The sequence below is a fragment of the Ailuropoda melanoleuca genome, chromosome 9, assembly GCF_002007445.2.
Source record: "Ailuropoda melanoleuca isolate Jingjing chromosome 9, ASM200744v2, whole genome shotgun sequence".
Classification (NCBI taxonomy): domain Eukaryota; kingdom Metazoa; phylum Chordata; class Mammalia; order Carnivora; family Ursidae; genus Ailuropoda; species Ailuropoda melanoleuca.
Genome location: NC_048226.1, coordinates 36545088 through 36562817, shown reverse-complemented (window position 1 = coordinate 36562817; position 17730 = coordinate 36545088). Strand labels below are relative to the sequence as shown.

Below are 17730 nucleotides of genomic sequence, written 5' to 3'. Positions count from 1 at the left end.
TTAGTGCCAGTGTCTCAAACGAATGCACAAAACCATTTTGACTGTGATATGATTGGATATGGGTCTGGCTATATTTGGTAAAAAGACCGACAAACTCAGACAACAGTGCTTGATTTCAACAACCATTTAACAGGTCCCTACAATACAGTGGGGGATGGTTAATTGCTTTTCAATATTTTGACTTAATTAACAGACATATAAAGCTATGTTTCTATTTTTATGATGAAAGCATTGTTGAGGCCCTTATCTTTTGTCTCACTCAACAAGCCCTACATTAATGTCCCAAATGGGAAATTTCTCTCAAAGTTTAGAACCAGGAGAAATTTTGCTCTTCATGATGAACGGGCTGTATGTATTCCTTTGTGACTATGTCAACTATGTGACTTATTCCTGTAAAATTTGGGGAGTAGGAGCCAGAGCTGTCTTGCTCTTAGCTGCCTTCCAATACCTAGTGCTATACACAAGTGATTCACCCCAAAATTATTTGTGAAGTGAATGAACTACTGACTAAATCTTGGCTAATAAGTGGTTCAGAGCTAGGTTTCATGCACTGCTATAGTAATTGCCTTTATTGCTGTACTGACATTATTTTTGGCACAATTGCTTTTCTTGGTTCTTCTTTTACCATTTTTATTTATTTTTTCTAGCTTTATTACATTTGCCTTGCTTGCTCTCAAAGGACTTAGCTTGTAGGGAAAAAGAACACTTGCATACTAATTATAATAGAATAAGAAAACACTAAATAGATATTCAAGTATTACAGGACCAAAAGGAAGAAGTGGCTAAAAGTAACAGGCATTTTGTTTGAGGAGGAAGGGCATTCCAAAGTGAAGGAATGCCATTAACCTAGATAATTCTTTGGGGAATACTAAATCATCTAGTGTTACTAGAGCATAAACTAGTAGGAGAAGAATCTGCAAAAGACAGTAGGAATAACAGTGTAAAGGACAATGACAGGTAAGCTAAGGCGACAGGAGCTACCGAAGCAGTTTGAGAGGACTAACCTGTTCATTGCTGTGTTTCAGGAAAACAACACAAAACAAAACAAAACAAAACAAAACAAAACTCTGATGGCAAGATGATGGATGCTTTGGAGAAATGAGAAACTGAAAGCAGAGAAATCAATTTGAATGTTCCTGCAATAATCCTGGTAACAAATAATAAGGACCAAGAACAGGTAGCTGGGGATGGATTCAAGGGAACATAAACAAGTGGGAAGAACATGACGTGACCAGTGATTGAATGCGAAGACTGGGACGAGGGGAAGAGAAAATGGCCATGAGATGATTACACAGGTCATGCTCCCTATGCTGTTCTTCACAGTCCAATTTCCTACTTTGGATATGTTGAATTTGGAAAGCCAGAACACCCATGCCCAGCAAGCTGATGCAAATGTGCATGTGGTGGCTGGGAGAATAATTGACGGACACAAATTTCAAGTCATCTGAGGGTAGATGATTCCTGGCAAGTGTCTGAGGTAATTTGGGGAGGATGCAGGGGGGCAGAGAAGACCAAGATTTTTACACTTAAAGGGCAGGTGGAGAAAGAGAAGTCAGAAGGGGAAACTGCGAAGAAGTAGAATGAGAAGAGAAGAGTACAGTGTTACATAAGTTAAGAGGGGGGATGTCAAGAAGCAATGGGTGGTCAGCTGGAATAAACTAGAAAAATTACAGGAGGGTGAGAAACGGGAAGGGGCCGCTGAATTTTGCAAAAGGAAATTCATTAGAGACTCTCAAAGGGCAGCATGATGTCAATCATCAGGTATTGACCGACCCCAGAAGCAAGACTGTAGGTAGGGCTAAGTGGGAAGGAGTAGTGAAGAAACGGAGCCTGTTCTTTATGGCATTTACAATGACAGGAAGACTAGCGATGGGACAGAGAATGAAGGAACAAGGAGAAGAAAAGACAAAGTATTTTTTTTCTGTATATTTAAGTGTCTATAGGAAGGCTTATGGGGTATAACAATGCAGTGGAGAGGGAAGAATATAAATACATAAGAGAGATTCTCCTCACTGCCTTGGTAGATCTGGAGGCGGTGTGAGGGACGCATTAGTGCTGGGCCACATCCCCTTGATGGCCACCTGCTGTGACCACATGGGCTGCTACAGGACGGACTGCAGACAGAGCTCTGGGCAGCTCTTTAGCACGTCGAGAAAACCGGGATCGCTTTAAACTCTCTTTAACGTAAACATAATATCCAACTAGGTTATATCAGTATTTAAAATGCATCCACTGAGGAAAAATGCTGTATTACAGACATGACTCATTACTTACATAGTTATATTGTTAGTAAATACCAAGGATAGTCACTCAAGTTTATGATTTTTTTTTTTTGCATACATAGAGTAGCAGTGATTTGAACACTTACCCACAGTACAGGGAAGTCTAGCGCCTTATGCTTGCTACAGAAATCGAGTTCAGCTTTTACATGGGCAACCACAAGACAAATATTCAGAGTACCATAGGAAGAATCTCCACGAAGGTCTAGGCCCATGCTGTACAGAATACACAAGAGTAATAATGTCCATTTTGCATAATGGCTGGACATAAAGGGTGGAGAGAGTAGAATAGAGCTCAACTCCAGACCGGGAGCTCCAAGAGCAACAAAAGCTTTGGAACCAACAACAAACATGAGAAATGAAGAGACCTGAAAAGACGTGAATAAACAGAAAGCTCTGTAACTCAGAGGGAATTGAGAAAGCAAATGAAAGATAACCAAAGATGCATGTCAGCCCTGAGGAGAAAGACAAAAGGAGCAAAATCAATGTGGCATCCTAGGTTACTCTGTCCCTAGAAGAGGGATTTCAAAAAGAGAAAGAAGAGGCAGATTGAGGAGGGTTTGGTAGTATTACGGGGGTGGGACCTCTGAAGCCACTCACCCTATTCTTTCATACATCTAATATTTTTCATATTGTATGCATAAAACAATACCAGGGGATTTAGAAAGAATACAATTGTTCTTTTCAGTTAGTTAGGCATCTGCCTTTGTCTCAGGTCATGATCTTAGGGTCCTGGGATCAAGTCCCACATCGGGCTCAGCAGGGAGCCTGCTTTCTCCCTCTCCCTCTGTGATCTCTCTTGCTTTCGATCTCTCTCAAATAAATAAATAAAATCTTAAAAATAATAAAATAAATGCTCTTTACCTTCCTGAAATTCCCAGCTCAATCTAGTCAGAAAAAGTAAAGAAATAGCATAAGCGGAAAAACTAGAAAAAAAGGAACACGCGTAAGAATATGTGCATATGTGTACATTCGCATGNTTCCCAGCTCAATCTAGTCAGAAAAAGTAAAGAAATAACATAAGCGGAAAAACTAGAAAAAAAGGAACATGCGTAAGAATATGTGCATATGTGTACATTAGCATAGCAAAAGAATAATCACTATATTCTCAAATTTTTTGAAACATTGAAATGCTTTGCTTTTGTGTAGCAACCACATACGGCATAGCAAACCTCAGTTCATCCCTCAGGACAGCCCATAAGCCATTGCTCCCTGCTGCCAGGATGAACATGGATCTGACCACATTCCCTTCCTGGTGCCTTTCCGGCTTCTGCCTTCGCTGGCTCTTGCTGATGACCTCCGTCTCCCTCCCAGCAATATCCTACTCCCTCCCTGTCAAAACCCATCTCCCTCCACACTGATATTAAATACAGCCCATTCTTCAAGGTCCAACTCCAGTGTCATTTCCTTGACCAAATCCCCCTCAGTTGCTGCTCCCCTCAGTTTAGTCCTTTCTACTGGTATGCGATGCCACAGAGGTAACATCTAATTGTTTCCTGATCATTTCTTATCTTTTAGGTTAAAGTCTGACATTTTTCTCCTGGGATTTAAACCTTGGTAGCATTTGTCCCTGGTTAAGAAAGGCATGATAAATGTCATTATCTAAAGCTTTCAACTGCTGACATAAATCTCCAAGAGAGCTGACAAGATTCAAAGAGCAGAAAACCAGAAGTACACAATTTGGGTTCAAATTCAGACTCTGACACCAACTCACTGTATACTCTAAAACAGGACGTTAACTTCACTTACATACTTACAGCAGTCCTCCGTGGGGGCGCTGCTGTTACCCACACCTTGATTGTGTTTAGGACAATCACAAAGCATAGTCTTACAAGTACTACAGAGCTATGTATCAAAAAGGAATCCCTTCGTGGCTCTAGAGAGTCTGAGTTGATGAAAGTGGGAGAACATAGACTAAAAAGGATTACAGTTGGAAATCAACTGCCTCCAGAGGTGACATTTGAGTCACTCTTGAAACTGTTATTAGATATAAATAAATGGTATTAAGGGGAAAGGATGCTGCAGAAAAAAAATAGTGTATGGCAAGGCAAGTCTTATCATAATAATTATCACATCTGTCCTTTGTTCCATGTCAGTCATCACCATTGCATTGCAAGATCCATCAACTCTGAGACTCTCAGTCTTGCTTATAGCTACAATCCCAAGTCCTAGGATATAGCAATATTAGTTGAATGAAGGAAAATACATGTGTTGCTTAGTAGATTTAATTCAGTTTTCTATTCATCCTGTGTCTAGGTGTGTGAGTACAAATTTATAGTTCCTCCCTAAAACAGTAGAGCGAACTTTACCACTCTGCTATGGACTGAATGTTTGTGTCCACCCAAAACTCATTAACATCCTAACCCCCAGTGTGATGATATCTAGAGGTGGGGCATTTGGGAGATAATTAGATTTAGATTAGGTACTGAGGGTGGGACCCTCATGGGTGAGATTAGTGACCTTATAAGAAGTAAGATCTCTCTCTCCAGGCACAGGCATGGAGCAAAGGACATGTGAGCACACAGTAAGAAGGCAGCTATTTACAAGCCAGAAAGAGGGCTCTGACCAGGAACTGAATCTGCTTATGCCTTGATCGTGGAGTTCCCAGCTTCCAGAACTAAGGAATGAATGTCTGTTGTTGAAGCCACCCAGTCTATGGTATTTTGCTATGGCAGTCTAAGCTGACCAGGACATACTCATTGACTTTGGACTTGGCCATGCAATTTGCTTTGGCCAACAAGATTATCTTCTGTGATCCAAGCAGAGACTTGAAAAGCGCTTGCCTTGTCCGTTGTGCTTCTGCCAACACCACAAGGGACATGCAGCAGAAAGCATACAATGGTAGAGCGTGAGAGCTGAGGAGGCAGTTGGGCTAATATAGCAAAGTCGAAGCAGTATGGCACTCAATGTGTTAGGGGTGGAGTTGTAGGTAAGAGTGAGGTGAGGGGAAAGCAGTTGAGGCATAGTCTTCATAATCAAATTTTAAAATTTACATTTCAGTAGGGAGTCTGAGGAGAAAAGTAATTCCATTATAAAATGTTTACAATGGCCAATGGCATTGGGTGAGATAAGCAGAAACCAAATACTGTGATAATAAAGCCTTCTTCAGACAAAGTCTGTCTGCACTGCTCCATGACAAGGGTTGCAATCTGTTATTTTTATGTCACTTTTTTTGACAAAGCAACCACAGATTTTGTTTTACAGTGTGTTATAGAACAGGCCTGACCCACCTTCCTTACTTATGATGGTAGACTATGCTCATAATCCTGTTACACACACATACTGGCCATGTTCTAAAAGCACCCCAAAAAGAAATGAAGCAACAAGAGAAGATTTGAATTCATGAATGCCAAGTAAAGTAACTTAGTCGCTTTCTCCTTAACTACTCAGCCACTTCAATGATAGGCGCCAACAGGCTTACTGATGTTAATCCTAAGATTTTTGTATTTTATAGCTAATAAGCCCAAGCTGATAAGGGCCAGAAACTCAGCCTGAAGAAATTAATAAACTAAATTCTCTAAGACTGGGAACCCACAGAGCCATAAATGTCCAAGGGCATTGGAATCAAAACCCCAATAGCATAGCATAGGACTCCTGGACTTCAAGATCAAGTTCCAAAATATGCCTGCCAGTGTATGTTATCAGGGATGTTGTGGGCCTCTATTAGATACTTTGAATTGGCCCCCTGACACTCCCAATTGGAACTGGCTTCTTTAAAGCAGAATGAAAGTCTCTAGTATGGCCTCATTGAAAGTAANGGCCTCATTGAAAGTGTCTGGAACCAAGGAGAGACTTAGAGGAAGGAAGTGAATTGGAGGATTAGCAGTGGATTTTCTACTCCCACAGCAAGAGTTTATTCTAAATTAAACTGCCTGCAAGGCAGTAGACACCTTTACAACTACAGCCAGGAGCTTGATAAGAAAATTCATGGTATATCTCGAAGTCATTGCCCACATATCTTGCATTTCAGAGAACATTGCTTCAATTATCATTATTTGTTTTTATTGCTGAAACAGAACATATATCCTATCTTCCACTATTTAGTTTCAAGTCTGAAACTGAGACAGATAGTCTATGTCTAGAAGTTCATTTTTCTATAATTTGACATTCTCTTTCCTTCAAATTCTGTATTTTTAAAACTAAAAACTAATTATATATTTTGGTAGTTTGTTTCCTCTTTGAAATAGCAGGCAGAAAGCATTTCAAATACTTTAAATCTGGTCAAGGTAAGAAATAAAGAATTTATTTCAGCCTTAAACTTCTTTTCCAGATTATCAACTCTTTAGTTAGCAGCCGTATCATTAGGGAAATGTCTTCTTCTTCTTTTTAAGACCTTGAACTCCAATGCCTTCTTAATTGTGAAACTCATTAAATGTTCAGAAATGGCATTATTCTCTAAAGCTCACACCCATTAAGCACAGCACACCCATTGTAGTTATTAAGATACTAGGGAACCACTACATCGGTAAGGCGGCAAGAAAATAGGAGGCCACAGACCGTAATTAAAACATTCCCACTAAGAAACTAATTGCATAAGCGATACAGAGCAAATGAAACTTCTGTTCCCAAAAAGAGGAACTAAAGTCAGTCCACTCTATCACATCACAAAACCCATTTTAGCTCTGCTTTGAAAGAAGGTCTGTAGTAGCCTTTCAGAACTCTCCCCATATTCCCCCATACCATGGAAATCTACCCTTCATATTATCTGTGTTGTGAGGTCTGCTGAATAAACATATGTGTGAATCAAAATGAATGAATGGATGAGTACAATCTTTGAACAAGCAATACTAGCGTAACTTCCCACTAAACTTCTTTCAGCAGTTTTATGTCAAGCAGGATCAGTGGCAGAATGGTGGTCTGTGGAATCCCTTTCTCTATAGTGCTGCTCCTTTGACAGGGGTTCTGTCCGTCCCGGATCACCCAGCAAGGGCAACCTGCACAAGCCTTGATACCCAGTGCTTTCAACACCATTCAGACAGGACTGAGCTAAAGACCAGAAACTCACTGGAATTATTGAAACATGTGACTTTTCCCCATAAGGTAAATCTCTAATGAGAATATTGGCTCTATCAGCTCTTTATGCCCAGTGGAAGGCAATAAAAGAAGATATCATTAGTAGTCTAGTTTAAAATAGCTGATTTCTTCTTGTATGTATTTACAGTTTTCTGCCTTTCCTTTTATGTTTACACATAAGCAATAAGCACATCATTAGAAGCTGTTAAATTAATAAGGCATGACGATTTTAATAAAAGCATATGGCACAGATTATCTTTACGCATAAAAGGTGTCCACACTTGGTGTCTGGTTACTAGACTCAAAACTCCCTGCTTAGACCAATTTAATGAAACAAACGTTGACTTTATTGTACTGCGAACTCTGGGCTGGTGTCAGCACAGCTGGGGCTCCTTGGCAAGGAGCTTTCTAGTGGGAAGGAGCAGGCTTAGAAGTTAGCCCTTTTGCTAACTTATTAGCCTTGTGGCCTTGGGCAAGTTATCTTGCCCGTATGAATCTCAGTTCTCTTACCCTTAAGGTAGGATTCTTAGCTCACTGAACTTTGGAGATGTTAAATTAGGTAATGTGGATAAATGGCTTAGCACGGTACAAGTCAATCAACGATTAAGATATCTGAACTTTGGGTGCTTCAGCTAACTCTCTGTAGTTCAGTGTTCTTTTTTTTTTTATTTTTTCGTCTATTAAAAAAAATCTAAGACACTTCTTATCCCATAAAACTATATTTTTAATATATTTTTGCATATTCTTTGGTTAATTATCTCCCAAGAACAGATAGCACTCCTACTTTTGCGTCCCCCTTAACACTGGCACCATTGATCAAATGAATTTGCTGGAAAAAAAGTAGCCCAAAAAACAGGAGCCTGTGTAATTCTCAAACATAGTGCTGATTTTTAACATTTCTTTACATTCTGCACACATTTATTTATTTCTAATTCTCAGCTATAGATTTGTTTTCCTTTGCTGGGATTGTGAAATTTTTTTGACTATATAATGCTCTTATTCTATCTATTTCAATCTCTGATTTAAACATATCTTACATTTTAAAAAAAGATTTTATTTATTTGACAGAGAGAGAGAGAACGGGAGAGAGAGAGAGCGTGCTCACGCAAGCACACAAGTGGAGGGGAGAGGCAGAGGGAGAGAGAGAGAAGCAGACTCCCTACTGGATCCCAGGACCCCAGGACCATGACCTGAGCCAAAGGCAGGCAGAGGCATGACTGACTGAGCCACCTAGGTGCTATTCTTACTTTTTGATTCCAACATATTTAATAAGGATTTATATGACTTACATGTAATTGGGCATGAAACAGTTACAGCAAAACTGCAGTGCAGCAAGCAAACAATTTTAACTACAGCTGCTATAGCAAAATATGATAATGGATAGTGAGAGATAAGAGGTAACCATAAAATAAAGAGTTTCTGATAATGGAGGGACAGATTTCCAAGGAGCCCTTAGACCAGACCTTGCTCTTGCCCTCCAAAATTGCTACTAATTAAATTACTGATAGTATTTTCTGTTATTCACATGCAGCTGCAAAAAGCATAACTGCAAAATGGGTAGAAATTTGTACTTCCAACATTTTCACAGATTTGTAAAGTAACAAGTCAGAACATTTGAGCTAGCTATGACAATAGAACAACAGTTGGAAGGTATGTGCTCAGAGTAAAATTTGAGCGATTGCAAATAGAGTCAGCTAACATCTTGAAATTAGTATGTTAGCTCAGATACAAAGAAGAAAACAATCCAATATGGTGGGTCATGGGCCATTCATGCAGATGTGTGTGTGTGTATATATCTGGTAAGATAAGAAGGAAACCAGGACCAAAGAAGTCTTCCTCTATTCCTGAGATACTGTTTCTTAGATTTGAGGTAGGCCTTGGGCATCTATTATTTACAAAGTTTCAGAGGTAATCCAGATAGAACATCAAGACCAAATGGTATCAAATCCCATCATTATATTCACTAGACAAATACTACACTCTTCACTTCTGGAGAGAAGCAACTGCATCACATTTTTTGTTGAACACCATCATGGACCATTAGATCTACTAAAATACCTGGCATGGCCCTCTCTTCATTCTCTCCTTCTTAGCTGAACTTCTTGGAAAAGCTTTCTACAATTCTCTATGTTTCCCTTCACTTACCCTTCTTGATTCAAACTATCGCAATCCATTGTCTATATTCACAGCTTCAATTAAACTGTTCTCATTAGGGTCATTAGTGACCTCCTAAATGAAAAACTCTAATGACTGTTTTTAGTCCCAATTTTCTTGGCTTCCCTCAGAAGTAAATGACATTATTGACTACACCCCTTTTAAAACAGTCTTTTATCTCTTCTTTTGGCCTCTTCCATGGGCTTCTCGTTCTCTTCCTGCAGCTTAACATTTGGTATTCTCCAGTGTTCTATTCTCAATTCCCCTCTCTTCCCACTCTAGATGCTTTCCCAACTAATCAAGAATATGGTGATAATGCTCAGATAATTCTCATTGACCTTGTTATTTCCTACAGTCACTCAAATAGGACTCAATGTCCAAGATAAAATTATCTCCACCGTCCTTGCCCTCCTACACATGACACCTGCTCTTTTTCCTCTATTTATATGATTTTCAATGCTTTTAAAATTTTATAGAGGCTGCAGTAAACTGCTAGTATCTGTCTGTGTCATTAAATTCCTAGAGGCCTTTATTTGTGTTTCCCTCTATCAAGCAAAAGGAGAAAAGTCTAGAGTAAGTCTTTCAAAAAATAATTCAGACGAAGTAGTTTGAGAAAGCAAAGGAAGCCCCTACACTCAGTTTCTTCTGAAACATTNCTTCTGAAACTAATGTATAAATAGTTAGGAATAGTAAAGTGATCTAGGCATAATAACAAAGGAGACCATATGGAGAGAAGCTAGAACAACAGTTAACCACTGATCTGTGGGGTCAATTTGTGGTGTGCCTGCAATTTCAGTTGTCTGGTATGATGTAGAGGAAACCGTACACTGTCAATGGACATGATAAGGGGTCCCTCTCTTAAGAGAAAGTATGGTGCAATTACTGATAAGTCTTTCTACACAATTTGAGAGGCACGATCTGATGACTTTCTTTGGACACTTGCTATTTCTTCTTCCTTGTGGCACAATAAGTAGAGGATATGTAAGTGTTCTTAAACAGTAAACAATTGCCCACTAAAGATAGTTGTTGGCTCTTAGTAAGAAGTTCAGAGAATGAGAAAGAGGATAATGTGTTGAGAATCCACAGTTCCAAGGGAATACTATTAGCTACTATTTATTGTTTATTTTATGCTGGCCCTTCACATGTATTATCTCTTGATTCTTACAACACCCCTTGAAACAAAGGTATTATTATTCCACACTTACATTAAAAAGTAATATAAATGAGCTTCTGAGAGGTTAAAAATAACTTGTCCAAGGTCAGGCAACTAGATACGATTCACCAAAACACAGTTCCAGCGCAGGTCTGTTTGACTCCAAAGCCCTTGCTCTTTCAACTATGACTTGATAATGCTGCTTCTCCCACGTGATATCAGCATTATGATTTGATTAACAGTCTGCGCCTTCCTTTTGCACCCATGGGTCAGCTTTACACTTTATTTATTTAAAGATTTTATTTATCTATTTGAGGGAGAGAGCTCAAGTGGGGGGAGAGGCAGAAAGAGAGAGAGAGGAAGAAGCAGACTCCCCGTTGATCAGGGAGCCAGATGCATGAGCTGAGCCGAAGGCAGTTGCTTAACCGACTGAGCCCCTAACTTTATACGTTATGAAGTACATGTAAACATTCATGGATTTCTGTTTTTAAGTGAGTTAATACATTCCCACATTCCTAAACTTGGCTTCTACAATTGCGAGGCCCAGAGAAGCAAATCTGCAACGCATCATGGGCCATCCTAAAGGGCAGGCAAGGGCACAAGTGGAATTTCTTCTCTCATGGAAGCCTTGCTCTGTTTTTAAGGCCTTTGAACTGTAGAATCAGGCCACCGAGATTATCTAGAATAACCTCTCTTAAAGTCAACTGATTATGGACTTTAAATACACCCATAAAAAAAAAACCATCACAGTAACACCAAGATAGTGTTTGAATAACTAGGGAGCATACCTAGCCAAACGGACATATCAGAAAGGTTACCACAGCTACTATTACTACTTTGATTATATTACTGTACATGTTTCCAAATTATTTAACATCTGATTCTCAAAACAACTCTGAGAAAATGGGATCAGGGTTTATTGTGCCCAATTTATAGAACAGAAAACCAAGGTTCAGATGACAAATTTATCTAGGATCACAAATCAGAAAACAATGGAGTTAGACCTGAAGCCAGACCTCTGGTGGCTACTCTTGGCAGTACCCCTGATAGAGGTCATGCTCTATTCATGGAAGGCACCAGGCAACATTAAGGAAGGGATGATGTCAGAATTTCATTTTGCCAGGTAGGAAATTCTGTCTCAGATAACACTTACAAGTTATTTTAAATTCAGTGTATCATGTACTTGGTTTATTGATTACCTTGTTGCTATCTCTTATGAGCAAAGAACATAATGAAAACAAAATGCGGACTCCAAGCTCTTTTGAATATGCTAAATGTTTTGTCTTCATTTTTCAAACTTGCTATTTCTTAGAACCTAGCCACAGTGGAGTTTGGTTTTTAGAAGTTCCCTATTTTTCAAATATTAAAAGCAAGGCATAGGGAAGCCTACAAAGATCTTCAGAAACCTTCTAGTTCTCATATACTCAGACACTTTCCTATAAAACATGTTACAATTCATTGATGAGGTTAATATGTTTCTATAATTTGAGCTTTACATAATTTTAAATATTTCAGGTGATAGTTTTTAATTTAATGCTCTTAATGTATGATTCAATTTAAGACCTAAAGAAATATAGGTTTAACTTTTAAAATTTCAAATAAATAAATTGATGATTAAGTCATATATTTAATAGTAACAATCATAACTAGCATTTATTGAACTCTTAGCACATCTGCCATTTTGCCAGGGTACTTCTATATGAAGTGTCATTTATTCTACCCAGCAAAGTTAGGTGGCAGCTTCAGTTTAGAGGAATGTCAAGGATACACAGGTGCTAAGTGGAAGAGCCACAGTATAAATTAAGATCTAACTAACTCCAGGGCTCACTAGCTAATTACCTCTCAGGTTAGTGCAGCCCTACACATATTCCTCAACATCTCAAGTTTTATAAAGCTTTTGTATTGCTCATAGTAGTTGATTATTCTTTATCTTCTATTAGCAGCAGCCCCTCAGGTATCCTNTTAGAGGAATGTCAAGGATACACAGGTGCTAAGTGGAAGAGCCACAGTATAAATTAAGATCTAACTAACTCCGGGGCTCACTAGCTAATTACCTCTCAGGTTAGTGCAGCCCTACACATATTCCTCAACATCTCAAGTTTTATAAAGCTTTTGTATTGCTCATAGTAGTTGATTATTCTTTATCTTCTATTAGCAGCAGCCCCATCAGGTATCCTTAGCTGCCTCTACTGATCCCATTATCCCAGGATAATAAGGAGCCTACACACTCATGTTTACCATAAGCCTTGCATGAAATTAAAGGAGAACAGGACTCCCTGCAAATAACATACTAGTCACTACCTCACTTATTCACTCATTCATAGTAAGTATTTACCAAAATGATGTGCTACCCATTCAGGTGGGTAATAGTATAGATGAAGAAGAAAGAAATTTCTGCTTTCGAAGAACTCGTCTATTGGGATGGGGCAAAGGAACAATTATATAAAGCGATAAGTGTTATGATAAAGAGGCATACGGGTGCTGTGAAATCCCGGGGAAGGTGACATTTAGCTCATCCCTGAAAGATAGGTCAGGATTAGGAAGAGGAAAGAAGGAATGACTTTAAAGCACATAGAACAGTATGCGTAGTGGCACCAATAAGGTAGAGCCTGAAACACTTCCAGAACCCTGAGATGTTCTCTGTGGGTAAGCAAGAAAAAGCAGGTGATGAGGTAGTGTCTTTGCGCTCTGAGGAGGTTGGACTTAAACTTGGTTGGGTTATTGCTAAATTTATTGCAGCACTGGATTCCATTCAGCCAAAGTGATCTAACTCTATAAATTTCAGTTTAAAGATGCAATGCTTGAGCTTATAAAAATACAAGTTAGGTTTTAAAATAAAACAATGCCAACAATGAGATGGACCAGTAAATCTCCCTAGTGGTCCAGTAGCCTTCCTAGAAATCTAACAAGTTACAAAGTGAAGTTCTCACATTTATTGATCACATCAAGACTCCTCAAGGATGGACAGATATTTGTCATTTTTCTGTTATATTCCCCCAAACTCTATTCCCACATGTAATTTGTAGCAGGCAATGGAACTGGCCTAAACGCAGCTGTTACAAAGAATGACAATGGGCACATTTTAAGAGAATGTGATAGATTTACAGAATGTGTGGTCATAATGGAATTGAATGACACTACAATTAATAGCTTAAGAATAATCCCCTTCTACCAAGTCATTATTTGTTGAATTGTCACATGTAGTTTGTGACCATATTTGACAATGCAGATAATCAAAACTCTTGAAAAAAATAAAATTTCAAATGAGAGTATCACTGAAACAATAAGGCAGTAAAGTCACCAATTGAGCCAACGTGGAAATTTAATTGTCTCTCAATAACATACCATCTTTATTTGAATTAAAACATGGTATGTGCCTTCACCTCTAAAAATATACCATTTCTTTGAGATTCCTATTTAAAGAGGAGTGAATTTCCATTTTCCAAAGCAGGCCCCTCACTTTGTCCATGTCTAGAGCTCACTTATCTCTTTGCCTCCATGTGTAGTATCTCCTCAAGGCTTGTCCAAACTCTGTCATCCATGTCCAAATGCATTCCTGTCCTTTTCCCATTGAGAAAACCCAATAATTCTGAGTTTTTTATGATTACAAAAGAAGTACAGATTCTTTCATCTCCTGAGCACTGCCTGTGCCGTTTTGGAAACCAAACCAGAGCACCCCTGCTCTGCCGTCACAAGCTCGTCAATGCACCATAGCCAATGACCGCCGGAGCTGTGTGGCGAGTGCAGGGAGGCTAATTAATACATTTTATGATATTTTCAACGTGTAGGCCTTTATCTTCATTATGTGAACTCTCTGATCTGGTGTGGTCTGGAACTCAGGAATTCTGGTTAAGAGTCTAATGGAAAGAAAGAGACAGTAAAGGTGTGAAGGGTCTTAGTGCTTGTGGATTCAGGCTGGGTCTGCATGAGATGACTGATTCCATCAGCCTACTCGCCCCCATTCTGTTGCATCATCAGATATCCAAACAGTAGCAAGGGAACTCCCCAAACTGTTATCTTCCCTATTTTAAATGACCCTCATCCCCATTCCTTTCATTCTTCCCCTTTGCAGCTTTTCTTCAGAAAAAGGATGTGGAATGAGGTTGTTGTCACTCACCTTTTACAGAGCCTTAAGAAAATCACAAGCAGTAATAAGAATAACAGGAGAACTGCCCTGGGAAGACTAATAATGTCTTTCTCACTTTTCCACTCCATGGCGTGTGTCAGAAGTTTTCTCTATGTGTGTTTGTGAAACTGTAATAAAGGATATTACTTCTTCACATTCCCTTAGGTCAAAGAAACCACGTCAAAAATCAAATGCAAGTGAGCAAGACATCCTACTCGGCTTGTGGTTAGCTGTACCAGAGATGAAACTTGCTTTCAAGCTTAATTTGAGCAATATTTCCAATTACCACGAGGAGATGTTCCAAATACCTAAAAAGTTAGCTATTGGAGCACCAAATGTTCAAATGAAAGAATTTACACAAAGAATATTTAAAAGAAAAATGAGAAGGAGGAGAAGAAGGAGGAAATGTGGTGGAGGGAGGAGGAAGAGGAGGAGGAGAGGAAGAAAAAGAAAGAAACCCTATGACCCTAAGCAAAGCAGACAGTGAACTAATTCCTTATATGACTTTCCATCTTTGAGATAAATACCAACTTATTGCAACCCTCTTTTTCTTGACTTCAGTGTCTACCTCTCCCTCTTCAAACTCTCTTATCTCACATCATCATTCCATCCATTTCATCTGATTCTCCTTTTGTCTTTCTCAGTCTCCTTGCTGGATCATTGAATCTTCCTCTCCAATGCTGGTGCCCGCCCAGGACTCTGTCCTCAGCAGTTTCGCTTTCTGCTTTGCGAGTCTTGTGTGATTTAATCCTCTCCCATAGCTTTATTTCCCACATTTTCTTTCATCTCCAGGCCTGATCTTACTCTTCATCTGACACTCTCATTTGCAACTATTTCCTAATTAACAGGGACTTATTGTCATCACTCAGCCCTGCCCCGTACCCATAGTTCCCAAATCAGCTAATGCATTATCAATCACTTGCTCACTCAGCTAGAACACTTCCTTTCAGGCTGATCTGATCTGTCATTAAATCTCAGTAGTTGACCTCCAGAATCATTCTCAAACACATTTTCTCTCCTCTTTTGACCAGGGTCATCACCCTATTTAGATTTTATTCTCTTCTCCCTGAATAAATTCTATAGCCTCTTAATGGATCTCCCTAGCTCCCCGCTCTCATTGTTCCACCTTATCTTTAAAACTGCTGCTCTGCAGACACAGGATTATGTCCCCATAAGTCCACTGTCCTTTTGGCTCTACACACTTAGAGAATAAAGCCCAGGCTCCTTAAGCATGGAATAAAAAGGTCCTCAAAAAACTGACCCTAATACATACATTTAATCTCTATTACCTCCCTCCTAGTTTAGCAGATGATGAAGATAGCACACAACGAACATCCACTGAACGAATACATAAATGAATGCTTTTTTTAAAAACAGGATATAGCATATCATTTTCCTCTCAATGTAAGTGGAAACAAATAAAAATCATCTAACACATCTGACCTGAAATAATACACACAGACCCCATGTAGCTATCCAAAGCCCCCTAGGAATGGGTATTAAGAAAATACACCTGAGTTGATGCATGGATTCTCACGACCACTATTGCCAATGCTCTCTCTAGGACTTTTGCCCCCATTCTGATGCCGTGAGGACAGAACAAGCAAGTATCAGTTGCCCCAGATGTGCATAAGCTATGAAAAAGGACTTGACCCTTGGATAATCATGGTCATGTCTCCTTCTGGCTCAGGGGCACTGCCCAGTCAGGACTATTCAGTTTCTGTTGGGTCAACAAAAATAAGTAGATAATTCATACATAATGTTATAAGTTCGATGAAAGGGTGGTGCACAGGATGCGTTTGTTAATGGCTGGATGAAGGGCTGCTGTCACACAGCTCAGTGAATACCTGCCCACTCCTGAATGGAGTCCCCGCCGGCCTCATTGCTGATGCAGCCCAAGCAAGTTGTGCCCGGCTGGCGATGCTGGGAGGTCCCATACTGGCTCCTGTGTGCTGTACTTACAGCTGCAGGAGGACGTGAAGCTGAAGACCAAGGTTTCCCCGCTCTGGGTCCCTTGGCTACATCTGAGAGGACCGGAAATGCCTTACAAAATGATAAGGAAGGAAACAGACTCCTATTTATCATTAAGGATAAACTAGAGCGTATTTTTTCCATTCTCCCCACCCCACCCCCACTTCTCTCTCTCTCTCTCTGCCATAAAAAGCACTTCGTTTTTGGTCAAGCAAATTGTCCTGCATTGCCAAGCCTGTGAGTGGAAATCTGAGATTTGAAATTAGATCCAGCTCAGAGTAAATGCCATGCCGCCTCCCTATTAAAAATCATAACAAAGATCTAGCTATGATGGAGATCTGCACAGGGCAAAGATCCCACACAGCAGAACACAGGATTAGTTCAACTAGTGGGGAATGAGGAATGGGGCAGGAAGACTTTCATCGAGAAGTCTGAATAATCGTGAAAAATGAGTAGACGTTCTTTAAGTGGATGAGTCAGGGGGCAGTGGGAGCTAGCGTAGGAAGAAGGCTGGGCATGAGGTATCCTGGGAAGAGGGAGACTCATGGAGACATGGAAACGCTGAGAGTCTGACAAAAGCATGTTGTGGGAGATGAGATATGATAAGAGATCAGCCCAGTGAGGAAAACAGGAGTCCATCAGAGAGTGCCACAAAGGAACGTAGACTTTTTACCCCAGTGCACGGGAATCCAGCAAATGGTCTTCCATAGGAGGGCAGTACTTGCAGATTCGACTATCTGTTGGATATGTCAATAAGTTTCTGGATCATCCTTTCACTTCATGTGTCTATTAACAGTTTGTTTGCTAGTAACTGTGTCTGTAAGGTGAGGGATAGATTTTGGGAGGGGTTGAATTGTAACAGAGGGATCAATTAGTACACTACCAGGAGAAGGAATGCTCCTGACTTAGGTAGTAGGTATGGGGATGGAGAAGAGGGGACACTTGAAAGTGTTGGGAAGTCAGAATCTAGGTGCTTTGGACTGAATTTTTGTGTCCCTCTCCCAAATTCATTTTTGAAACCCTAAATGCCCAAT

General features: G+C 39.8%; 1 protein-coding gene across 3 annotated transcripts in view; it reads right to left on the bottom strand.

Moving 5' to 3' along the window:
• NKAIN3 (sodium/potassium transporting ATPase interacting 3) overlaps nt 1-17525 on the bottom strand; it is a 379291-nt gene extending 361766 nt beyond the window's left edge. For all 3 annotated transcript variants that reach the window (XM_034668114.1, XM_034668115.1, XM_034668116.1), the window contains exon 1: nt 16573-17525. In XM_034668114.1, the coding sequence (XP_034524005.1) occupies nt 16573-16662 (90 nt within the window). In that variant the 5' untranslated portion in view covers nt 16663-17525. The remainder of the gene's footprint in view (nt 1-16572) is intronic.
• Nucleotides 17526-17730: the final 205 nt, after the last annotated feature.